This window comes from Tetrao urogallus, assembly GCF_951394365.1.
Source record: "Tetrao urogallus genome assembly, chromosome: 3".
NCBI classification, from domain to species: Eukaryota; Metazoa; Chordata; class Aves; order Galliformes; family Phasianidae; genus Tetrao; species Tetrao urogallus.
Genome location: NC_136815.1, coordinates 92,936,300 through 92,963,264, shown reverse-complemented (window position 1 = coordinate 92,963,264; position 26,965 = coordinate 92,936,300). Strand labels below are relative to the sequence as shown.

The following is a 26,965-nucleotide window of genomic DNA, read 5'->3' as shown; positions in this document are numbered from 1 at the left end:
TAACAGAGGAATCCCAGATACAGTATACTTTCAGATTAGGATTTATTTTAATATATATGTTTTCCTTTAAATAGGGTAAGAGTCATATCCTGATTATGCTTTCTTTTCCCATGGAAAAGTTGTGCTCAAGAAAGAAAGCTGTGGACTAGAATAACTGTAGACGGACACCATCTTTGTTCACCCACCAGAAACCTGGGCCAGCTTTGTAAGCACACAAACTTAGGACCAAACTCTCAGCCTGCTGATTTGGAAGGAACTGTGTGGGAGGCTGGCTTAGCTTTCCTGATGGCTGATGACCCTGGTCCTGTCCTGGCTACAGACTGCTTTACAGCAGTAGGGGTGAGATAGGAAAGCACAACCACATTTCTATCTCTAAACAGGAGCTCAGGTTACTGAGATCAGGCTTGTAAACATGACATACTGAGCACATTAAAAAAAAAAAAAAGAGTAAGAGAAAAGAGGAATTAAGGTAGCCTGCCTCAGTAGCAGTTTTGGCAATGTTTCGTTACTGTTTTGTTTATGAATGCAATTCAGAATCCTTATTCATGTCCTTGTCCTTGCTGGGCCCCTTTCCTGCCTGAGAGGCTGTATCTGTAGGCCAGTGATTAGGAGCTTACTTGTCGAGCAAAGCTAGAGAAATAGCAGTACCTCAACAGAGTGTGAAAAGCTGAATAGATTGCTTAAAGACATTTTGCTAAGGTCCTCGGGCTGATAAACGACATGGGCTGTGCAAAGCAGGTGCTTCTGTCATGTCACATGGCAATGACGGTTTCAATCTGCCTCTCGAAGACTTACAGAAAAGTTCCTGCTTGAGCCCAACGTGACCCTGCCAGAAAATCAACAAAAATAAAAAAGAAAATAAAAAAGACACTGAGACAAAACCCAAATCAAACCACGCAATTTGTAGCTGAGTAATAAAAATTAAAACCAAATCCTCAGCCACTTGCTGCAGAACCAGCAGCTTTGTAGCTCCTAAACAATAAGAATTTGGCAGTAATTACCATGCACAAAGTAAAGGCCACTTATAAAAACATCTCCATAAAAATATCTATTTATTTCTATGTCTTTATTTATATATATATCAGTAAGAAGGTTCACACTGAGCACATCCCAACCACTCCGTAGTGGTGAGAATCTGTTCAATCCCCATGAAATTAAGCACTGTTAGTTAGGGCTAAATTCCACACGTGGATCAGTACAGATAAGTGCCAGCAGGCTTCTGCTAATTAGTCAGATGGCGTAGAAGCACCCCATCTGACTGATCTGTCAAGAAGCTGAAGCCTTTCAGCAATATCATGCCAAACCACAGCTTTGTACCAGAGGAACTGCGTGGGCTTTGGCTGCTCAACGCACAGAGCAGGTCGCTAGGACTGAAGGTGTTTGTATCACACCTGCACTGCCTGCAGATGGGCCTTGATCCACTGAGGAGTAGAGCAGAATGAATGATGCTCCTTAAAGTGGATTTGTGCGAAGCCACTTCTCTGCGCTTCAGTAACTTGGTGGGAATCAAGGGATAGCACAAACTGCATTCAAAAATTGCTTTGATCCCATATCTTAATTAGGTGGGGTTTCAGCAGATGTGACACAATGTAGAAGCTGCAGTGGATTTAAGTACAGTATCTCAGAAACTCCAAATGCATAAAGCAGGTGATTTTTTTTCCTCCCATGACATGCTGGTCCAATGTAAATAAGATTCTTTAATAACAGGTGTTGACAATTTTCTTACTGGTGGGAACAATAAACATTTTTAAGGATGCTAGTTTGTTGCCCCTTTTGAGATGGACTTTTGGAACCCCAAGTAACTGAAAGCAGCAGAAGCAATGGTTTCTTAGTGCTACTGTGTATTCTCCTGTGGAGGATACAGTGGCTTTGTATACGTGCGAGACGTAGCAAAAGCAGCAGGGAAAGAGAAAGCTGAGAGTTCATTCTGACGTCTTGTGACTCCATAAGCACTTTTGTATTTACCTTAAAATGTATTTGGCTACACGTTTACTTTAGCATTTGTATACCTTGGGAAAAACATGACAAACAACAAGAAGGGTGTCTCAATGGAATGAGCTGCAGGCCCACTGCTTTTAGACAGTCTTTGCCAGATGGTGCCACCATTCTGGAACACACACAAACAAGTTATGAATAGTACTGCAGCTGGCAAAAAGAGCTGCTTTCAATCACTAGGTACTGTAAGCAGATAAAACCAGCTGCAAATATAGCACAGGGCAGGAATTCAGTGTCATACAACTTTCCCAATGAAACAGCCACGTTTTGGGAGGCGAGTGCTGCTGCGAAGGAGCTGCGCGTTCTGACAGGAAAAGGAGATGAATTTATCAGTGAGAAGAAGCATTTCTGAAGGAGAGGAAGAGATGGGAAGAGACCAGAACTGTTGCCATGCTCTTTCCATGCTAGCCTTATAGTGGTGGGTAAGAACTCAGCAAACAGGGAGTGCCGGATGCATACTGAGATCTTACTCCTACATACTATCAGCAACAAAAGCATCACACTTGTGTTTCAGGATGTGCATCCCAGGGGATTTCTCCTTCTTCCACGGCCCTTTAGCAGTTTATGCGGTTTCAGGATTAAAGATGATGTTGGTGCAAGTCACACAACAAGCTCTGCAGGTGTCCCTTATGCTCTAACAAAAGTAATCTACAGCTACATGATGACACAGTGTTCAGTCCTCCCAATTAAGTCCATGCCATAAATGTATTTTTAAACATGTAACTAGAACAGACCTTTAAGACAAAACAGTAATGGGTTTAGGGCCAGCTTGTGAATGGCTGTGCCAAGGTCGGTTTGTTGGGGTAACACATTAACTGTAAGACGTACAGTTTAGGTAAAGAACATTAGCATAAAGGGTTTGACTCCCTTTTCTTTACTACATGAACTTTATTTAGCTTACATACATGGACATAGCTTGAAAAAGAAGTGCACCAACTTGACTAGTTGCTAGCCTAAGCCAAGGCTAAATGGGTTAGGGCTGTTCTGCTGGGAATCTTCTCTGTATAGCCTGCTTCAGCCTGACTTGTTTTTCCTAAAGTCAGCTTTTGTGCTGACTCAAGGGTTTCATATCTAGATATTTCTTCCAGAAAAAGCACAAACAAACAAAAAACAACCCAAGAAAACAGTGGAAGCAGTGGAAGCATACATGACATTATTAAATGCTGCTGCATCACAGAAAGAACACTACTTCGTTACTTTAGAATATTTGCAGAGTACCTTAATCTGAACTTCTTTCTCACAGAGGCAGTTCTGGTTGTGCTTTGTTATACCATATGTAAAAATTACTTCACTTTTCCTAGATGGTGGTTGAAAAATGGAAAAGTATTCAAAAGAAACAGTTAACTGTGCAGGAATCTACTGAGACAATTTTCTCTTTAACATAAAGTAATTAAAAAAAAAAAAAACCCAAACTTCTATCTGCTATTTCTTTTCCTGGTTCTTAACTAGTGGCCCTAATCAGGATTTTGAGCACAGTGCTTCAGGAATTCTGCTTCTATGTGAAAGTCAGAATTTAATTTAAAAATATTAGAGATTGCTAATTGCTTTTTGGTAACTAGGTCCAAGTCAGCTATCACTTGAAGTAGCATGTGAAATACCGTAGTGTAAAGTACAAGTTTGTCTCCAAAATTGCATTTAATTTCAAGAATGAAGGATTCTGCTAGTACTGCAGGCTTAGGGATTTGAATAAATTCAGTATTCAACTTTTTAATACATCATATGTTGATGCCCCACAGGCAACAATTACTCCAGAGCTGTGGACCTCACATCCAAAATATTCTTTTTTCAGGCCCATACAGCTTTGGCCTCATTGAAACTTACACGGTGACAGCAAGAAGAAACAAATTTGCTCAGTGTCACAGTGCACAAGTATTAGAATAGCTTTAAGCTTAAACCTTTGTTCCCTTCTTTTTTCCTCTAGGACTTTCCTGTACAAATGACAAATGCTCCTTTATCCCCTTCTAGAGGTTTCAACAGCAGTACAAATGAACAGTGGAATCATGGGCACAAAGCATTACTGGACCTTGCCACAATTATACATTCAGCAAAGCAGGGCCTTGCAGTGGGGTTAAGGCAATTCACACTGCAGAAAAAAGAAACAGGTTAGGACAGTCCCAGCCTCCTTCATTCTGGAGGCTGTTGCACCCTCTGTTTCTTTGCCTAGAACATTCTTATTTGAACCCACTAAATGTAGCACTTTTATAAAATGCTTCACATAAAAAAATTAAAGTCTGATAAGGTAGTTTATTAAAAAAACCATGCAAGTCTGTTGAACTAGCACATTTTCTTGATGACTTCAATAAAAGGCTCACATTCATAAAGGAAAGGACAGTTATGGTAGGACAGGGAGGCAAACCACTCCCACTCATTTTTAGTACATAGCTCTTGTGAAGCTGGCAATGCCTCTGAATTTGCAATAACAGACATTAGCAGAAGTGGCACTAGACTGCTTGCTGCTGTAAGAGGAGCCAGAAAAAACTCAGTCATTTTGATTCCATCAAAACTCTGTGTTCAGACTCAGCTCACTTCAACAGATTCAGATTTTCGGTGTTCAGGGTTCTCATCTGTAACACAGTCACAGCAGCCCGATACACAAGGAACATGTGCACACATTTTAACAATTCATCCCTGGCTTCAGTACCCTCTCTTTTTATAGATAACTGCTCTGTGAAGTTCTTTGCTATTTTATCTTTTTTTCCCATGTACTTTGAGTCTTTTTTTTGAGGCCTCTCCAATTTGTGTCCTTTTTCAAATTGATTTCCTTGTACTAGAGAATGAAAGAATTACAGACAATGATAACAATGAAAAAGTTTTTAGGTTAATTAAAACTACTTAGAATTGCTTTCTTTCTTTCTTTCTTTCTTTTTTTTTCTTTTTTTTTCCCTTTTTTTATTTAGAATCTGATTTCTAGTAGAACTTCAGTTGAAAGGAAAGACATTCACAGAAGATATTAAGATATGAGGTGTACATACATGTTGTTCTTTCATTCTAATTCACATGCTGTTGCTTTTAGATTTGTTTAATTTCTCTAGGATTGGCAATAAAATCTGATCAACAAAATACAGGTTCTGCTGTTCAAAGATGATAACCTTTCAGAGTTACCATATTTGCTAGGTGCCATGGTTCAAGGGAGAAACCATGCTAAAAGCTATTGCTTATCAAAATGAGATAGCTTCCCATTTCAACAGATACCCTGGAAATTAGATGCATCTGCCATTAAAGGACATAGTTTCAATTAAAACATAATTATTTACTAGACTATTTTAAACAAATTCTTATCACTACAATAAACTTGTACATATACACCACCACTCTGGCAATCTTAGTAAAATATTTATGGTAACCATCCTTTGACATACATCATGCTAGCTAGAGCACGATACTAAAATACTATCATGTTTGAAGTCTTAATTGCTACAGGAAATATAAAAGGTAAAGGTAAGGTTTAAGACAAGAAAAATACAATGTAGAATTGTTCCAGTACCAATTAAAGATGCATATTCTTATGTAACACACTTGAATCTCCGATTAGTAAACATGGAATAAGCAATATGTGAAAGACTTAGTTCAGAACCGACAGATAAGACTCTGGATTTCCCCTCAAAGCTGAGTTGATACGTTTTTTACCACTTTGGCTCTTTGGAGCCCCACAGCTCATTTCCCTGTGGTCTGCGTGTGTTGTGAACAAGTACTCAAAAGCTGCTAAGGCAGAGGATTCTGGTCTTCAGCCCAGTCTTGCACACCCCACAGCTGCTGGCAGTTTTGCCATTGATTTCAAGGGAATCAGTACAAGCCTTTCAGAAACTCAGCTGGGACACTTTGGTGGCTCAATCAGTGCAAGAAGTAACATTTTCCTAAGACATTCGAATAGACGAAGCAGGTAAAAGCAGGTGATACAAGACTGCTTAGTTTAGTGTCCTCTGGGGGAAAGCACAGGTTCTTATACAAGCAGGCTCCATTCTACTCTCCATCAGGTTTTCCCACTACAAGCGTTTGGATAGCACCTGTCAGACAACCTCAGCACAAGTAGAAACGGTTAAATTAAACTATGGGTGTTGTTGCAACTTCCAATAACAGGCCCACAGGGGAAGAAATTCTCAAAATAGGATGGTGTTAGCAAAAATGTGCAAGCCACACTTCTGAGCCTGCTCAGAAAGTAGGCCAGCGCCTATCCTAAGCTTATTACATCTTCAGAAATTAAATGCAAGACAGACAGAAAGGAATTCACCTAGTCATGAAACACATGACTGCATGTTATGAACACAGTCTACACAGAGAACATATGATACTCTAAAATATCATGACTGAGATCCGCTACAAGAGGCAGGATTAATTCAGAAAGCTTCTAAAGTTATGAAAGCAGTTGTATCTGGAAAATAGACCATCAACATTTTAATATAGCATTAATGAACTTCACTTATGAGAAACATGGTGTCCAATGGAGAGATGAAGATGCATTCAACTTAATTTAGGAAATGTAAATCCTGTCTTTGAAATTTAAGACATGCATTTACAAGTATTGCACGTGCAATAGTCAAAGGTTGTTTTCCAGAAATCTTGCTTGCAGGGTTGTGAGAGCTAAACTGGGAATCTTTTGGAAAGTCAGTGAATAGATGCCTCAGACCCCATTGCCATAATTCAGCAAGTGTTTCTAGCTTGGCCAAGGACTTGGCTAGGCACACAGACCAAGCCATCTTTCCCTTCCAGTACCATGCTAAGTCATTTGGCTACTCTGTCCTCTAGCATCAGAGGATTCCATGTTCTCAGTATACATGAGTCCAATCCCCATCACAGACATTAAGTTCAGATTAGTACTTCTTTCTGCAAACTAAATTCCAGTCTATGCAAATGGTGCTGTATTCACTGCTCTTGATAACTTGAAGTTGTAGGCAAGGATGTTTCTCAGAGTGGACTAAAGTACAATTAAAATCAAATATAGAATATTGTATAGAAAAGTGAACACCACTTCAATTACAGAAACTGTAATTCATCTGCAATTGCAACATGGAACAACCAAAGTATTTTGCTGAATAGTCAGTGGTGCAGGCTGGAGTCATCCCAGGCTGATGTTCTCCAAAGCGTTAGAGATTAATCTTACGCCCACAAGTAAACATGATCAGGGACTCATCTATTTAATTAAGCACGAGAGAGGGAGATGCTGATACTGGAGGCAAGGCAAAAGACTGTAGAGCACAAGAATGACAGAGGTAGCTTTCATGTTTACCTGAATACCTCTGTCACATAAAATTACCTGAGAAACAGTAAATCTCATTTGAACCTTTTTGTATGCTAATTCCAAATCCATGAGCAGGAAGAAATCAATGGATTTGATTTGGTCTGATACACGTTCAATGAATCCACCGGATGACTTTATACTACCATCCTTAAATCAAACTATCTATCCCTGTCTAGCTCTCAAATTGTGCTTACAAACTTCTTGTCAGGTAAGAGTCAAATATTTTCCTCCCTCTCTGTGATTTTTTTGAATTAAATTTTAAATCATTACCTATTATAATAAAAATACAATCAAAAAGATAAGGAAATTAGTGGTGCCAGCACTGATCAGTGTAGTAGATTTCAGATTTGGATTTGAAAAATAAATCCTTCTTACAAAGAAAAATGGATTAAATCTTCACATACTAAACCCATCGATATTAAAAGATAAAGCAAATCTGAGACTGTCACAAGCATAAATACATTTAAAAGGAAATTCTTGGTGTTGCATCTGTTCTTTTAGCACTCAGGAAATGTATTGCAATACATTCACTCCCTTGTTCCAGCAAAAACTGCCCAGCAAGGCCCTAGATTTCTGAAATCAGACCTGGAGGACCATGCATACATGCACAGGGCAAGCTACAGCTTCTTTGTTGCCATCAAAGGATTCAAGATCTTCAGGCAGCCCCCTTGCCTTTCTACAACTACCGTCCTGCTTCTCAGGTGGGATCTGCAACTTCCATGGTCTAAGAGGGGACATGGGATAAAATGATGCACTTGGCACTCTCCTTGACATTCTTAAAAAGGCTTTAGATAAGTAATAGTTCAGGTAAATCTGCGTATTGAAAAATATGTCATTTCTAGCACCGTGTGGTTTTCACGTGCTCTCGAGGCAGAGCTTTCACATCTTTGTTGCTTCATTTTTCTGCCTGTGCAAATGCTGTCAGCAGAGGCTTTCTTCAGGAGGCAATTAAAAAAATAAATAAAATTAAAGTGTGAATTGTTATGCCAAAGCTGTAAAAAGTATCATGTGAAGTCCATGAGTTTAAATACATTGACTAGAGCTGTACTAGTTAATATTTCTGTGACAGCCTATAAAAAAGAAACAGAAGCAAATGAAATTTGGCTATTATTTCCTACTACAATGCTTATGCCTAAGTCCAGGATATACACACCAGCACAGGCAGAGCTGAATTTAGACTGGCATGTGCCTGGGGTCAGCAGAGCCCTAGCCAAAGACACAAGAACAGGTCTACAGACTTGCACAGCACCATCCGCCCTCAGAGTTCACAAAAGTAATAAAAAATAAGGGTGCTGTGCTTTATGATCATCCTCTCCAGTACAAGCAGTTGTAGTAGTAGTAGAAGTCATAATAACATTTTTACACTGCTGATGAGAACTGTACAGAATCAATGAAGTACATGTGTCAAAAAAAAGACGAATCCTGCCAGTATTGAGAAGAGCCGATGACATTTTGAAAAACTGGCAAGGTTTAGCTGCATTAAGTATCCTTCCTCACCCCTCAGGTCTGCCCCCAGCTCTGCTCATCTGTTTAAACACCACCAAAATGAAGCATGATACAGTGAAGGTGCAGGGCTGATAGCAGCCTGTGGGGAAGTGGCCAGATAAGAAGAAACACAACATCAGAACAAAGTTCCGCCACTTGTTTCAGGACAGAACCACCTCCATTTTAAACAGCTTTCAAAAAAAAAAGTAAAAAAAAAAAAAAGAAAAAGGCCCCATTTCTTGTTCTTTAGAATACCTCTAAACACATACACAAAAAGATAGTTATTACTGAAAATTTTAACCAATGCTGAAGCTGCGAAACTGTTCTTTGTTACAGTTGTTTGAATACAGAAGGGCAATTCACTGATTCACTGTAATTAATGTTTAAAAGTATTTTTCTTAAATGCTTGTGATATTTTTCTCCTCCAGTCTCAGTGATTTTTCCTGTCACTTGCTCCTCTAGTTGTGCTGATCTTTTTACCATATGTGTGCTGAAGTTTCCAATGCAGAATGTTCTCTCCCCACTGCAAGAGTCATTCCAGTCCCAACCTGGCCCAGCTTGTATCCCTTCCCAAGCTCCCTCTCTATGGGCTTAGATAAGCCATTCCTTCTTGCTCTCGTCGATGGTCTCTGTGAAGTTGGGGTCATTGTTCATGATGGCGGCATCGGCACTTTCAGCTGACTCTGCCCCCTTGGCCTCATTGGTGTGGTAGGTTCCCTTGTGGCGAAACATGTAGCGGATCAGGAACACCAACGTGCAGAGGATGGTGAAGATCACCACAGCGATGACGCCTGAGCAGAGGAGGAAAGAAAAGATGCCACTAAGGAGAAGAACAGATTCTGATACAAAGACAGAGGCTCACAGCTACGTGGGCAGCTGAGTATCACCGCAGTTTCTTGGCTTCCACTTCTCTAAAATTTATGTTATAATAAATGAGGGGAAGCTGCTGGTGACTTTCGTTCCATAGTCTACCTTTTACATTAATACCTAGTTACAGAGGTGAGCTTCATTGACCTCTAGGCAGAGGATGCTGTGTTCCTAAAATGAGGGGATGAAATGGGGATATGCTGTTGGCTGGGCAGTTACTCAGAGATAGAGGACGCTAGAGCATCGTCCAGGATGAAGAAATTACATTTGTCATTTAAAAAAAATCTTGTAATCAGACAGAATTATTTTATGTCACTTATGTCAAACATGTTGGGCAGCCAGATTGTTCACGCATGCTCTAAATTTTCTGAGGAATGCAATACTATCCTCAACTGGTATAGTTGGGTACCAAAGTAAAAGTAATAAATTAAAAGTCATAATTAGTAATAATAAAATAAAAATGAAAAATAACAAATCAAAACTAAAGCAACTGACCTAAACCTGGCTATGGAATCACAGTCCTTTGTTGGGGACACGGAAAAGAAATAAGAAATTCCATTCGACTACACGTTACTATACTTAGTGTTGCTTCACAAGACAAAATATTTCTCACCACCAATATGTCATTTTATATGCATTTAGAACTGACTAAACTATATTAGAATAATCCTTAAAACATTTTTATATGCCTTCAGAATTTGTTGCATTACCAAAGTTGTCTCCAGAAAGTTCTGGTGTAACACTTCAGTACAGAGGGATGGGTAGAGCAAATTGTAGGTATGTATAAATTTATTCAGGATCCAAGCTGGAGACAGCTTGGCTGAAAGTCTTCAATTTAATGCTAATTTAAGATCCAAGTTCTGGCATTACTTCCCATCACCTGAGACCCTATCACACAGAATGGCACTCCCAGGCATATAAGCAGAGCCTGGCCCTTAAAAAACAAGGCAAGATTGTGAGTTATTTCTGTCAAGAGTGCGACTAATGGGTTTAGATTCATGTTGAATCTGATGTAATTGGAAAAGCGTCCTTGTCATTTAACATAAATGAATGACTCTTTTACCATAAGTATTCAAGAATAGATCCTCATAAGCATGCTTGTTATGTAGATTAAAAATATGAATATTTTGATGTGGTTAAAACTGAATATAAGGGAATAAACTAAGTAAAAACAAGCCATTTCACTAGAACAAATTACCTGAACAGAATTACACAAACTTCTTTGGTGTGATTTTCCCAAAGTCAGTTCTTAGCAAATAGGTTGAATATGTCACCAACTGCAACTAAGCCTCACAGCTGTGCTGCAAAATCTCTTAGGAAAGTAGACATTTTTCTCACCTCCAATAATAGCAGAGTTTCTGTTAACTCCATCTCCTATGGCTTGACCATTGTACGGGAAATCAGCACTGGCTGTAAACAGAGAATTACAGATCATGTTATAATATCAGCAAAACTTACCGAACTAGTTCAGAAATACATCTGGCATACTTAGATTTATCTAAATAAATATGAAAGAAAATTATCTTTCACTATCATCTGACCCCTTATGACACAGGGATAAACAAAACAAAGGAGGTACCTTCAATAAGCATTGCTGTTAACACAGAAGGTAATTTTGTTACTCTACTAACCTAAATATGATAGGTTTCATTAGCACAAAATCATAAATACATCTTTCTTTCATAAGCATGAGAACACACGTGATGCTCAGCTTTGGCTGTAGGAGAAAAACTGTGTTGCACAGCAGTGCTGTACAGAGGTGGTTTCAGTTTTTCCGCCTCTCGTACTGCCCTTCCAGTGAGGGGGCTGTGGGGGCATAAGGAGCTGGGAGGGAACAGAAGCAGCTGACCTAAACTGACTGAAGGGATATCCCATACTATGTGACATCATGTGAGAAAAGCTATAAAACTGAGGGGAATTGGCCTTGGGAATCTGACACTGCTCAAGGATTGGGTGGATGTCGGTCAGCAAATGGTGAGTAATTGTTCAGTGCACTGCTTGTTTTGTGTGTGTATATATATAGACAGTAATTACACATATATGAAATTATCATCACTGTTATTTCTCTTTTCCTCCTCTGTCTTAATCTCAGTCTACTTTATTTTTCCAGTTCTCCCCCTGTCCTACTGGGAGGCACGGGAGTGAAAGACTGTGTGTCCTTTAGCTGCTTGTCAGGTTAAACCACAAAACAATTTCATCAATTCAGCCTGTCATCGAAACTTTTCTTTATAGTCAGACACAGCACCTAGATGCTGCAGTAACTGTACAACCCTAGGGAGCTAGGTGAGGGGCTGCAATAATTTGCTGTTTGGTCAGCGGTACTGATTTTGGGATAGGGAAAATGTTTTTAAAAGCCTTTCACAGAATCATAGAATCCTTGGAGTTGGAAGGGACCTCTGAAGGCCATCTTGTCTAACTCCCCTGCAAGGAACAGGGATGTCTGTAGCTAGATAAGGTTATCCAGGGCATTATCCAGCCTCGCTTGAAAGTCTCCAGGGACAGGGACATAAATCACATCACTAAGTAACCTGTTCCAGTGCCTCACCACCCTCACTGTAAAAGACTTTTTCCTTATATCTAGCCTAAATCCACCCCCTTTAAGCTTGAAGCCATTTCCCCTTGTTCTGTCACCACAGACCCTGCTAAAGGGTCTGTCCCTTTCTTTCCTGTAGCTCCCCTACAGATACTGAAAGGCCACTATCAGGTCACCTGAGAGCCTTCTCCTCTCCAGGCTGAACAGCCCCAGATCTCTCAGCCTGTCCCCACAGCAGAGGTGTTCCATCCCTGGGATCATTTTCGTGGCCCTTTTCTGGATGTGCACCAACGGGTCTCCGTCCCTCCGGTACTGAGGACTCCACATCTGGATGCAGTACTCCAGGTGAGGTCTCACCAGTGGAGAGCAGAGGACAGGATCTTCTCCCTTGACCTGCTGGCCACATTTCTTTTGATGCAGCCCAGGATACGGCTGGCTTTCTGAGCTTTGAGGGCACTTTGCTGGCTCATGTCCAGCTTCCCATCCACCAGTACCCTCAGGTCTTTTTCAGAAGTGCTGGGCACAATCCCTTCATGCCCATAGTTTATATTGGTAATGAGAGTTGACCCAGGTGCAAGGCCTTGCACTTGGATTTGTTGAAACTCATTAGGTGAACCTGGGCCCACTGCTCAAGCATGGCTAGGTCTCTCTGGATGGTATCTCACCCCTCCATTGTGCTGACCGCACTCCACAGCTTGGTGTCATCAGCAAACTTGCATCGACCCCACTGTTGATGTCACTGATTAAGATATTAAAGAATAATGGCCCCAGCACCAACCCCTGGTCCAGCACCAACATCACTCATCACCGATTTCCACCCAGACATTGAATCACTGACCACCACTCTTTGGACCCATCCTGCAGCTGGTTCTTCATGCATCGAACAGACCACCCATCAAATCCGTATCTTTCCAATTTGAAGAGAAGGATGCTGTGGGATGCCACCTCAAAGACCTTACTGAAGTCCAGATAGATGACATCAGTGGCTCTACCCTTGTCCATTGATGCAGTGACATCATCATAGAGGGCCACTAGGTTGGTCAAGCAGGATTTCCCCTTGGTGAATCCCTGCTGGTTCTCCTGTATCACTTCCCTGCCTTCCATGTGCCGTAGCATAGCTTACAGGAGGATCTGTTCCATGATCCTCCCTGGCACAGAGGTGAGACTGACATTCTCATTTAACTGGAAACAGTTCAAATAATCAAGGACTCTAATTCCTAATTATGTCAATACTTAAATCCCAGCTGTATTTTTCTTGTCTGATGGATTAGGTGATATTTAAATAAGTTGATTTTACAGGCCAGTGATGTATTCACTATGCCAAAAAACTGTCAAAGGGAATTCGACTGGCTTTCTGTTAGCATGAAGCAAAAAGCACAATAAAGTTCCTTTTGTATTGTGAAGAAGCTGTACAATGGAATGAATTGCTTCAGCTTGCCATGTGGCCTGAAAAGAGGTTTGTGTGTATGCTCTTGGGGAATGTTGAGCCAGCTGTGTATGGTTGCCTGTGGAACATACAAAAGAACATTTCTCAGGACTCAATGAAGGGGGACTGGCCAGCAGTTTTTGTCAGTGGCACTTGTCTCTGACATTCGTTGGCACTCTGTCTTCTAAAAAATGCATTTCTGTGCCTTTCTAAAACAAAAGCTGTTCTGAATGTCAGATAAATAAATTCACAACTCCATACTAGTTTTCCTCAGAGACATCTTGGAGCACTATCCATACTACTATCCTTACAGCAATGAAAAGGAAGGACTAACAGCAGGAAAATAAATCTGAATTTTAAACTTATGCTCTCAGACCCTCAGGTAAAATCTGAAATCTAAATGTCTCCATTAAGAAAACTATTGAGTTTGCCAAATAGCTCTCTAACTTGAAAGAAGGTTCCCATCCATCATGGCAACACTGCAGCCAGTCACAAGTCCTACTGCTTCCCGCTGAGTGAATAATTTTGCTTCACTATGGTAGGCGTGATTTTGCATCTATCATTTTCAGAGGTAGGTTTTTTCATGATGCTTTCCACATAAAAGCCTCTTGCAAATTCACAAAATTGAAATGTAAAATGACTGTCAGAGTAGAAAAGTGGTCCAGACAGTGGGTGTGGGCAGAGAAATCAGCATGTTCTGGACAGCCAGGGGATCAGGCCCAGCCAGCACAGGTTCGTGAAAGGCAGGTCCTGGTTGACACACCTGATCTCCTATGATCAAGAGGCCTGCCTGGAGGGAAATCTGTTGACATCATTCATCTTAGACTTCAGCAAAGTCTAATCCCACAAGATTCTCCTTGGGAAGCTGGCAAGTCTATGGCTTGGATGGTTACACTCTTCACTAGGTAAAGAACTGGATGGAGAGCCAGGATCAGACAGTAGTTGTGAATGCAGTTAAATCTAGGTGGTGACTGGTCACTGGACGTTCCCCAGGGGTTGGTACTGGGGCCTCTTCTGTTCAATATCTTTACTGATGACCTGGATGAGGGTATTGAATGCACCCTCAGTAAGTTTGCAGATGATGCCAAGTTGGCAGGAATTGTTCATCTGCCTGGGGGTAGGAAGGCCCTACAGAGAGATATGGACAGTCTGGAAAAGACCTCTAAGACCATGCAGTCCAACTGTTCACCTACCCCCAATATTTCCCTCTAAACCATGTCCCTCAGTACAACACCCAGATGTTTCTTAATACCTCCAGAGATGTTGATTCCATCACCTCTCTGGGCAGCCTGTTCCAATGCCTGACCACTCTCTAGGAGAAGTATTTCCTAATGCCCAACCTGAATGTTTCCTGGTGCAACTTGAGGCCTTTCCCTCTAGATCTATGGCTAGTTACATGGGAGAAGCTGATCCCCACCTCATCACAGCCTCCTTTCGGGTAATTGTAGAGGGTGATAATAAAGTCTTCAACATGGTAATGCTATTTTGATTAATTATTTAAACTAAATTATGTTAGATACATTCTATTAGGTCAAAAACATTTTGAAAGGTTTAATTTTTATAGGAGATACTGAATCTCAAGTGTTTTTACACGGATCAGTTCTGATGAATTACAGAAGCACAAAATGGCTGAGGTTGGAAGGGACCTCTGGAAGTCATCTTGTCTAATCCCCCTGCCATGCAGGGCCTTGACAGAAAGCTATGCATAGAGATTATGGAAAATATAAGCTTTTCCACCAAAAAATCTAATTTAACTTTTTTTTGGTGAAAATCTCTCAATCCATGCCGTTATGCCAATGTCAAATGATTATAAATTAAAAAATTCTCTGAAATGATGGCTTAATAGAAATATTGTCCTTTGAGTACTTCTTACAAAAACATCTGTGACTCTGTGGGAAAGTAATTAAAGATTACAGAGGAAAGAATAGTTGGAAGATTATGTAAAAATGCACAAAATTTGAAATGAAAAATAGGAGTGCTAAGAATGAATAATTACACCATTTGGGGAAAGTTCAGCAAACACTCTCTGGTCAGCAAACTGGTACAATGTAAATTCCCACCATTAGATTTCAGAATCAGCTATCCAAACAGTCGAGGTCATTGTTTCTCCACTGGGAGCTTCATCAACCCTTTCGTTTTACACTGCAGACAAGTTTTGCTGTCCACACCCCTAAGCAGAGGAGGAAATGGGAGTTTTATACAGTACAATGTTCTGTGTTTTGCTCTTAAAATGTAATCTTCCTGGCAAAGGGACAGAAAAGCTTGTACCCTATAAAAAGACTCGGCCTTGCAGCTTACACTCCTTCAGAGCAAGCCTGGATGAAATATCAAACAGGGAACACGTTCCCTTCAATGGGATGGCTTAGACAATTCCCTCATTTTCCTCTTTGAATGTTCATTTCCCAGTAATAACATTTACACTTTCTTCTGCCCACAAGCGAATACTTGTACAAAGTAGTTGGAAGGCACGATCAAAATACCTTCTGCGTTTACAAACCAATATCTGTATACAAAAGACTTTTTTTCCTTATTTTAAAATATTAGAGCAGATAGTTACGAACAAATCCTGCTTCAGATGCATTATTTCAATCACTTTCCATTCCAAATTTTCAGTTGATTTGCAGCATGTAAGAACACATTCAGTCATCAAAGATCTAAGTTCATCTGTCTAATTCCCGGTAGTAGCACTTGTTTGACACTGGGTCTCCAGATAAGAACTGCTGACCTAAGTTATCACTTTCATGAACATTTTATGAGCAGGGCTTACATTTCACCTGCTAAGGAAGACAAACAAATGCTTCCATTTATAATTAACATAGAACATGAAATGCTTTGGTGCTCTCATAGCAAGTAAAGTGCTGACCAAAGCCTTGCTGTATTCAGATAATTGCTGATAACAGACCCACAAGGAATATTTGAGAGGAACAAAATACAAAACTAAAAATCCAGCCAAATGAGCAAGAAAATCAAAGAGCAAACCTTAAGTAAAGAAAGATTTGCCTTTTCGGAAGGAGAAAGTAACAGACAGATTTGTTCTTCTGCAGCACCTATGAAAAATACATGTAGCACTTCACACTAAACTTGGTGCATTATATGCCTATGATCTCGGCGTTAGCATTTGCTAACTCAGATACTGTGTATTGTGGCATTAAAAATTTGTTATATGTTTCTCTGCGGCAAAAAAGACTGTTTTTGGTACTGTTCTCAGTGGTAGAGGTGGGGAGGAGAGGAAGAGAATTTTTACTACGTATTTTTATTCTCTCACTCAGTTCCCTGTGTCTGTAAGTTTATAACAGCTGAGAAAAAAAGAAAAAAAAAAGAGGGAAAAAAAGAGATGTTGAAGTCCTTGGAGGAGAAGAGTTCTCACAGACATAATACAAACAAGATCAGCTTCTGCGCTTTTGAAAAAAAGATCTCCGCTTCTGAACAAAAAAAGGACTGGACAAGGGATCAGGGACGGGTCAGAGGAGACTGTTTCAATCCAAATTTAACTGTAACCCAGGAAGTGAAGTTCTTTTCAGCCTAGGGAAAGGAAAAAGAAGGCAGTTACATGAAATACTTGGGCATCCATATGCTTCTTACTCCAATTTTTTACTCATTCGTGCCATTCCTATTTTCCAAGTTAGAATTACTGCTTGTGGAAAACATTCAGCCTTTGAAGAGGATCTTTTTGCCACCTTCTTGTCTTGATGTTAGGTAGCAGTATTAGTGCTCAAATCACTACTCATGAAATCGCTACAACGCTGGTCTCTCAGTGAATGCCAGTGTGGCAGCTTGTCAGCTGTCTGATACATTGGACAGAATGCCACAGATTTCACAGTGAAATTATGTATTTCTAATGATCAGAGAAAGCTGTACATAATTGTATGAAGTAAGTACATGATTTTTGTTCCCAATCAGTACAGTCTTACAGTGAGCGAGTGCCGATTCACACATCACCATTGTTTGCCATGTGAATTCACAGATGCATACAGGACATTAAGCTCAGGATGTGCTATCAACGCTCTTTCAGTGTCCACAGTCAGGAAAAGATCCTTTTGTTCATGTGTCCATAACCTATGATGGTTGCTCTAGCAAGTAATGCTTCTGATTCTTTCTTCCCACTGTGAACTCATTGACAAAGGCAAGAATTTCCCATCCTGGCAGCCACATCCGTGCCAGTGCATTTCTCACACAGCTTCTCCTCAAGAACTGCTGCTCAATCCTCTGGGATGTGGTACCTAGTGGTACAGCATGGGAACCTATCTAATGAGAATCTGAGTCAGGAAGGTGGCCTTCAGTGCTGTCACTTGTAACACGTAGCCCAGAAATTGCCTGTTATCATCAATTATCATATATTAGCAAAGGTAACCAGTTAGCAATTAGGTGAGCATGGATCATATGACCTACATTCAGCCCTTTGACACTCTGCTCCTGACACCATCACCAACAAAAAGAGAGTAAATCGTACAGACATATTAATCTTGATGACAGTGGTGCATATCTTCATGCAATGGGTTTGCCAGACGTGCTCAATACACATTTCAAAGCAAGCTGTTCATTCTTAAAACACAAGGCCTTTCACCTTCAACAAGAATAGAGAAGAAAGCCATTAAGTCAGAAAAAAAAATCAAATCACACACTTGAAAAAAACCACCGCAGATTTAATCCAGTCTATTTAATTCTCAATGTGATGATGAACCTAGCATGGGTTTAACTAAATCCCATATTAAATACTGCACTGCATTTACACACTTAGAATGAACGCAACTTGCAGCTTCATACTGGCATTTGTTTTCACATGTATGCCAGGCAGGTAATTCACTGGCTTTAGACAATATGCAAAGGTGGACATTTTAAAATAACCTGGTCATCTCTTTGCTTCCCTTCTACTCTTCAAGTAAGCAAGAGAAATTGGATTGTCTCACAAGAACTGATGTAACTGAGATGAGAGGAAAACACAGGAGGGGAACAATATTGATGATCTGCTTAGTTTTGATTAGTGTCTTTTCTTTCTTTTTTTAAGCCACCACAGTCACATTCTAGAAACAAATGACTTGCTCAATTCCTGTGCTTCATCACCACCAAGAAAGGATCACCATAGCAACAGGAAAAGAAGTATTCCCAAGCTGAACAAGATAATGTTCTGATAGCATGGCAAAAAGCCAGCAGTGGATGGGGAGGGATGGAAACTATATTTTTGCAGTGATAAATTTTTTTTAGAAGAACTAATATTAGAAATTAGAAATATGTTAATCCAAGGCTAACAGAAATGCAAGACAACTAATCTAGAGGCTGAATGGCCTATTTGTCTAGAGAGCAAATAAAAAAGCTTTCTTATTGACAAAAACCCTGAACTTGACTTTAAGGATCAGTTACATAGAAATGACTGATACGTGTCTTTATGGCTTGCCCCCTTTTGTCCCAGCATCCACAGTGTTTTGCAAGTAACAGGAGGTGCCCACAGTGGTAACTATACAGAAGAGTTTAAGGCAAACATCCTATGTGGGCCAGCCACCAGGAAGAACCTGCTTAGCATCTTGTTAACTATGCACAAGGTATGATCCAGTATTGCAGTTTAGAGTGAAGGAATCATTACTTTACTTCCACAGCTACCTCTTCTATTTAGACACATACCTTTTTCATTTTCACTGCTAATCACCTGTTCTCAACACTTAATTAAGTTCATTTTAAAGTGAAACCGATGGCACAATAATATAAATTACGGATAAAAATATGAATGAAATGACAAACTGTACATGCTGCTTTCAAACACATGCTCCTTGTAACCATTTCTTTGCAACAGAGTGAGTGTGAACATCCTGTATCTTTTGCTTCAACACCAGAAGTGTTCCTGTGAGCTTCAAAAGAGACCTTTGCCTCTGCCCTTTCATTCAGTTTAACGAAGGAATAAATTCACAATAAGAGTACCAAGAGCATTTCAGCTCCGCAGTCAACAGAAACTATTACTCACACCATCGATTTTTAGATCTTCTCCTTCCACATGTTTTGTGTTAAAAAGTTTCCTCGTGGGGAATGGGCAACAAACAAAATAATCAGTGCAAACTGCCGATTTGCTAATGCATTGTGACACTATTAGCAAATGTTTTCATTTATCACTCACCATCATCTATTTCTAAGTTAATGCAATTTACAGCACATATTTTTCCTGAAACTGAGACAGAGCCCACCATGTCTGGTGGGTGTCCCTGGTGTAGAGAACTTGCTTTGGCAGGAGGGTTGGACTCGATCTCTGGAGGTCCCTTCCAACCCCTACAATTCTGTGCTTCTGTGATTCTGTGTCAGATCACCAGAGTTACTCTTACAGAGCCTGAGTAGTTCTTATTTGACATTGCTAAATCAGCTCTTGTGATACCTCCTCTTTTGTATCAAGAGGAAATTTAACTCAGAGTGGAAATCTGGAATTGTTCACACATGGCTCAACATCCTTTCTACTATGCCTGTGAAACACCGTTCACACATTATACCATAATTGTTGCACTCTCTAGTATTTCCTTATTAGGAGTCTTTAAAGCAATATAATATTTTCCCTCTACTGTTGCTGAACACTGGTGAGGACAGGAGGAGGAATGCCTAGCTTTAGTTCTTACTAAATCTTCTCATCACCAGATCTGTTGTTACAATAAGATTTTATTTTTTTACTGGGCAAAAGCTAACAGACCACTTGAAGGACCCCAAACATATGCTGCATGTTCCTTGATACCCTTCATGACTGAGTACTGCAACGAATCAGGATTAAATTTATAATTTTTTAATCTATCTGGTCAAAGCAGAATTGATTCAGTAAAGCTTTCCTACGCAAGACTGAATCAACAGAAGACCAAGCACAGTAGCACAGGGCAAGGACAAATAGAACCTCCTCTTTTAACACCAACGAGCTATCAGGAAACATTCAACTATGTTGCATAAATCCAGCCAGTCTTTTGTCAGCTTGCAGTCAAATTATCTATTGGAAAAAGATTAAAAAATAAAACAAAAATTAACAACCAATACACGTTACGTGGATTTGATGGGGGGACCACTCGATGGATAAGAAATTGGTTAACAGGCTGCAGACAGAGGGTGGTCATCGATGCTTCAATGTCCAGGAGGCCGGTAACGAGCGGCGTCCCCCAGGGCTCTGTCTTGGGACCGGTGCTCTGTAACATCTTCATCAATGACAGCGATGACGAAATCGAGTGCAGCCTCAGCAATTTGCTGACGACGCCAAGCTGAGTGGTGTGGTTGACACAGTGGAAGGAAGGGATGCCATTCAGAGGGACCTCGAGAGGCTGGAAAGCTGGGCCTGGGTGATTCTAATGAGGTTCAGCACAGCAAAGTGCAGAGTTTGGCACCTGGGCTGCAGGAATCCTGGGCATCCCTCCAGACTGGAAGGAGCGGTGCTTGAGAGCAGCCCTGCAGAGAAGGACCTGAGAGTCTTGATGGATGAAAATCTTAACATGAGCCAGCAGTGTGCTCTTGCAGCTCAGAAGGCAAATGGTATCCTGGGCTGCATCAGAAGAGGGGAGGCCAGCAGGGACGGGAAGGTGATTGTCCCCCTCTGCTCTGCTCTTGTGAGGCCCCATCTGCAGCACTGCGTCCAGGTCTGGAGCCTCCAGGACAAGACAGAGAGCTGTTGGAGAGGGTCCAGAGAACGGCCACAGAGATGGTCAAGGGCCGGAGCATCTCCCTTATGAAAACAGGCTGAGGGAGCTGGACTTGTTCAGCCTGGAGAAAAGAAGGCTGTGGGGTGACCTCATTGCAGCCTGCAGTACCTAAAGGGAGCCTACAGACAGGAGGGGAATCAAGTCTTGGAAAGGGTTGATAACTGCAGGACAAGGGGAAATGGTTTTAAGCTGAGGGAGGGAAGATTTAGGTTGGACGTCAGGCGGAAGTTCTTTACTATGAGAGTGACGAGGTGCCCTGCTGAAGAGGGTCTTGGTTGACAGCAAGTTGAACAGTGTGCCCAGGCAGCCAGAAAGGCTAACCATATACTGGGGTGCATCAAGTGCAACATTGCTAGCCATCAAAGGAAGTGATTTGCCCTGCTCTGTTCTGCACTGGTGCAGCCTTACCTTGAGCACTGGGTGCAGCTTTGGGTGTCGCAGTGTAAAAAGGACACAAAGCTATCAGTGCCCAAACGAAGGCTGCAAAGATGGGGCCTGGATGGTTGGATGTCAGGGGGAAGTTCTTTACAGAGAGAGTGGTGAGGTGCTGGAGCAGCTGCCCAGAGAGGCTGTGGATGCCCCGTCCATCCCTGGAGGTGTTCAAGGCCAGGTTGGATGGGGCCCTGGGCAGCTGGGCTGGTGTTAAATGGGGAGGTTGGTGGCTCTGCATGTGGCAGAGGGGTTGGAGATTCATGATCTTTGAGATCCTTTCCAACCCTGGCCATTCTGTGATTCTGTGATCCTGTGATAGGAGACTGCATGTCATGAACAGTGAAGAGATGCAATAAAATCTTGGTAAAAAAGGCTTGATGGCATGAAGGGAATTTAGATCAAGAAGTATCTGTATTTGGGAGCTTCAGCTCCAGAAGAAGCTCTTCTGCTTCTTACTAACCTCTGCCCTACCTTTCTACTTAAGAAGAGCCAAAAGGAAGGGCTGGAAGGAATTGTTTGAGGTTTTGAAAAACAATGACAAAGGTATGACCTTGGCACACGCTTCTCTTGCATACCAAAACTGACAGAGACAAATGAATTCTCAAACATAACAGGACTATTCGGTGCCAAAACCATTACAGTCCCCGTTTTTCCTCTCACTGTTTTATAGCACTGTGAAGCCATCAACTTGCCAGGACAGTTTCTAATTTATGTTAATAAATGAAATCAGTGAAACTAGAAAAAAATGAAATCAGAATCAGAAATCAGAGGCCAAAATATGACACGTATCAATGTAAACATGAATGCAAATTTAAAAGGAGCTGACTTTTTTTTTTTTTTCCTAAGCTATATATCTAACACCCAGGCAGCAAGAAGAAAAAATCCAATCCTCTTAAGTCAGGCACAATATATTCTTCCAAAGACCATCAAACACAAAGCAGAATAAGACTGCTGAGATCAGAAAATTGTTTTGGCTTTCTAGCATTTTTTGCATAAGAGGAGCACAGTAATGACTGGTAAGATTTCCCATTAAACATGGCCTAAGAAAAGCAGACATTTCAGAATACAAATCAGCACTTTTTAAATACATTTATGTCTATAATTACATTTTTTTTTGTATGAAGCTGACTACAATATACTTATTAGCAATTCAACAGAATAAATACTGCCATGCTTTATCCACACATACTACCAATGTCTTGCTTATTACATATCCAACACTACAAAGTACTACCACAGCAGCATTATGTTCCTTCACAAATGTGAAAAAAAGCCAACAAAACATAAGCAACAACAAAAGGAAAAAAGAAAAAAAAAGGAAGTAAGAAAAAAGAAAAAAGAAAAAGATAATTTTTTTCTCTCAACTGCTCAGCTGAGTCAACATGGAATGAGGCCCAGTTTACCTGAATCTAAGTGCCACGGGTCAGTTGCAGCCGACATTGGTGGGATCGTCAGTGGCGATGCTCCACAGTTGGATTCCACCAGTTCTCCTTGAATGTGAACGTGAGAGGAGGTATTGGTAGATCTCAAAGCTGCTTTGAGGGGAGCAATCTGGTTGAACTGTACTCTTGATAGGCAACCAGTGAATCCTGGTGTGTTGTATTTATAGATATCTTGGTCGATCTTCCCAATTTCTACAGGAAATCAAGAAACAAAAAGATATAACAAAACAATTCACTGCTTTGCAAAGCACGATCGTAGCTCTCAGTTTCCAGAGCTCAGTTAGCTCAGTTCCAAAGTTTCTGTTTCAGGAGACTAAGAATGTTTAAGACCCTGTCAGATTTCTTTCCATTTTGTTACAGAATAAAGCAAGAAATCCTCAAACCTTGTTGAGACACGGTTTTGGTATGCTATTATTAAAATGAAAGGCTGGGGAGAAGGAGTCATCAGCAAACAAAAGACCAGGAAAAAACCCTCTTCTCTAAGGGGTGATGAAAGAGAAGTTACAGGGATAACTGTGGCTGGAATGCCTCCTCAAATCTTCTTCATTCACTCCAGGTCCTTGCCCCCCAGTCTGCCTTGGTTGGTGAGAACCTTGTCAACAGAACCATTGCACACACTTGTGCCATGAGCATTCACACTCCATTGCAATTCACTCCTTTCCCCTCCCATTTCATCTCAGAGATCAGATTTCAGATGACAAGTTGAGCAACATAGCATGGTACACCAGGACAGAAAACATGAAGCAGCCCGACGTTGCTCAAAGGCCACTTCTTCAGATAGGAGTCATGCTAAGTGTTTACAGAGTGATGTTACTAGAAAACAAAACAAAACAAAACAAAACAACATATAATGCAAGATTATGTTATAAAAAAAAAGAAAAAAAAGACCTGAGACAGATGGTTCTACTGAGAGAGGAGTGAGAAAAAGTGCAAAAGATATTTTTTAGTATAAAAGCCAGGGGAAGAGCTAGGGAGTAAAGCACATCTAGGTTTTTGTGCTACTAAACATAAAACAAAATAAAAACCAGACAAAGGGAGTAGAAAATGCATTTCAAACCTTTGGGATTAGTTTGTGCTCAGCTCAAACCAAACTAGGCCCAATTATAACCTACATGACACAAGGTCTGCTGACTATGCATGCTAAAAACTACCATGCAATATGTAACAGTGCTATTTCTACAAGTACTAAGGGTTTTGCATCATAGATATGTACAAGGAGTTCCAAAGCTATAAACCAGAGTATTTTCAAGCTGGAATTTTTGGGGTGGTTCACACATTGCACATGAATTATTGGACAGCTGGTGGAAACTAGACAAATCTTATGCACATTTAAAGCAACTTACTGATTTTCACACAGACTTAAATTGTACCTTTTCAGTCTTGGCAACCAATTTAGAATGACAAACACGAAACATTTAATGCCACACCTAACATTGGTACAAGAAGTGACAAAAACTGAGTCACAAAATCTGATAATTAGTAGATGCATTAGCTCCTTATGTGGTCCTTAGTACAAGAATTGATTCGTTCTATCTCTTCCATTTGCCTTTTCCCTTCTCACTTGGGAACATCCTCCTCTCTGCTGGTGCTTATCTAGCTTGTATCAATATTACAGCCATGTTTCACAAATTGTCAGTGAGCACTGGCTGTCACATGTGGGAAAGCAGAAACATGCTCAGGCTTGGCTAGAAACTAGCTGAAATTCATTAACATAATTGTATGTCACGTCAGTCTCATATCCAACCATCCCTTAAGAAAGTAACCTGACTGAACAATTAACATCACATTCTTCAAAAATGTGGCGTTAAGAAAATTTTCTGTACTTAGGAGAACACCTGTACAAAAATCAGAATTCATGCACCCTAATTCATTCCACATCTATCAAAAAAGACTCACACCTGATGACAATATTTACTATCTCCTACTTCAGAATAATATTTATGATATTTTCAGTGAATGGCTGTAACGTTGAATAATCTTTACAATATAACAGTTAAAAGATAACATTCTTGGTAAACATGGTAACCTCTCAATAGCTGTTTATTGGTTATCTTTTATTCATATTTTTATAGAGTCAGTGGAACTTTGTGTAGCATTTGCCTCCCATGTACAATCTTGAATGACAAGAGCAAAAATCCATACCTACGACTGATCTAATTTAGTGGCTTCAGAACCATTCTTCTCTATACTCTGTGAATAATAACCGATGTACACTAGATGCTAAAATCACAGAATGGCCAGGGTGGGAAGGGACCTCAAGGATCATGAATCTCCAACCCCCTGCCACATGCAGGGCCACCAACCTCCATGTTTAATGCTAAACCAGGCTGCCCAGGGCCCATCCAACCTGGCCTTGAACACCTCCAGGGATGGATGGGGCATCCACAACCTCTCTGGGCAGCTGTTCCAGCACCTCACCACTCTCTGGGTAAAGAATTTCCCCCTGATGTCCGACCTCAATCTCCCCTCCCTCAACTTCAAACCATTTCCCCTTGTCCTGCTGTTATCTACCCTTTCCAAGAGTTGATTCCCCTCCCCTCTGTAGGCTCCCTTTAGGTACTGAAAGGCTGCAATGAGGTCACCCCGCAGCCTTGTTTTCTCCAGGGTTAAAGAAAAAGAAGAAAAGGGTAAAAGAGTTAAAGAAGAAAAAAAAAAACAAAAAGCACCTGACAAGACACCATACTGATGACCTGCATTTTTATTTAAGACAAATGATAGTTGTGCAAGTCGTATCAAGTAACTTACAACCAACTCACACATCAATGCCATAACAAGATGGATTGAGTTCTCTGTGAACATACTCCTCTGTGCACATCCCTTGGGGTTCTGCACACTGATACTCTAATGTTAGGCTGCTTCGGGTCAGTTTGTTTAGCAATAGGGATTAATACATGAGTTTAAGAACAAATGTATTAGTTCAGCAAAAGTAATGAGTAGTAGTTCTAAAACTTTCCATTTCAACTTTACTGGGTGATGACGTGGGATCACTATATACACTGTAAGAACAAACTTTGTGGCTAAGCAACTCACCCTGTTTTGCAAGCAAAGATGCAGAACTGAAAAGTTGGCCACTAGACAAAATCTGTTCTGAGCCCTCAACTGTAACAAGGTTAAGAGTTGAGTGTGAGGAAGACATCGAGACCTTCATCTCCAACCACCACGGGGGGCTCCAAAGACCACTGAAAGGACCACAGAGACATACTATGCATGCCTGAAGAAGGGGTGGAACAATCTGCTAATTCTAGGACTCTCTCAGAGTGTAATGAATATGCTTGACCTAAGCCTTTATATCTGCAACTACTGCTTCCTTTGGTGTGCGTGCTTGGCGGAGTGATCCCCCCTGCACCCAGAGCTGTAATAAAGGGAAGACCTGCCTGACATAACTCACTGGTGGGTCAAGTTACTTTGATGGGTTTTCTCCACTTCAGTGAATAGTCTTGTTTTCCTCAATAATTTTGCACTGGGGACATAATAGAATACTTTCATCCTTTGCCTCAATGATTTTGCCTCACAAGAAGCACAGGAGTCATAATAGAATACTTGTACCTTTTGCACCCAGTAGGTGCAAGGACATCTTCCTTGGATTCCACATATATTGTTTTAATAGCTGCTCACTGGGGCCTAATAAGCAACGGAAATTACCCAAATTGGGGGAAAACGACTGAAAGTTATGAATCCTTGAAAAAAGAATGAATATGTAGTACCAAGTACTACATATGTATGTCTTAACTGTTTAAATGTAGAACCTGAACTCTGAAAGAGTGCACTTGCTTGTCAAGTCGCCTGATACATATCATGAGGAATAAAGGAATGCCACTTTCTAGCACCACACTGGAGTTAAGAGTTTTCTTCCTAGATTCTGGATGAGAAGGCCATTATACTTTGCCTCTGAATCATGAGAAC

General features: G+C 40.7%; 1 protein-coding gene across 1 annotated transcript in view; it reads right to left on the bottom strand.

The window, feature by feature from the left end:
- Window positions 1-9,307: 9,307 nt before the first annotated feature.
- CNTNAP2 (contactin associated protein 2) overlaps window positions 9,308-26,965 on the bottom strand; it is a gene marked incomplete at both ends in the record, with an annotated part of 665,714 nt that continues 648,056 nt past the window's right edge. Inside the window, 3 exons of the mRNA XM_079533370.1 lie at window positions 9,308-9,507; window positions 10,922-10,993; window positions 23,024-23,254. Of these exons, the coding sequence (XP_079389496.1) occupies window positions 9,308-9,507; window positions 10,922-10,993; window positions 23,024-23,254 (503 nt within the window). The remainder of the gene's footprint in view (window positions 9,508-10,921; window positions 10,994-23,023; window positions 23,255-26,965) is intronic.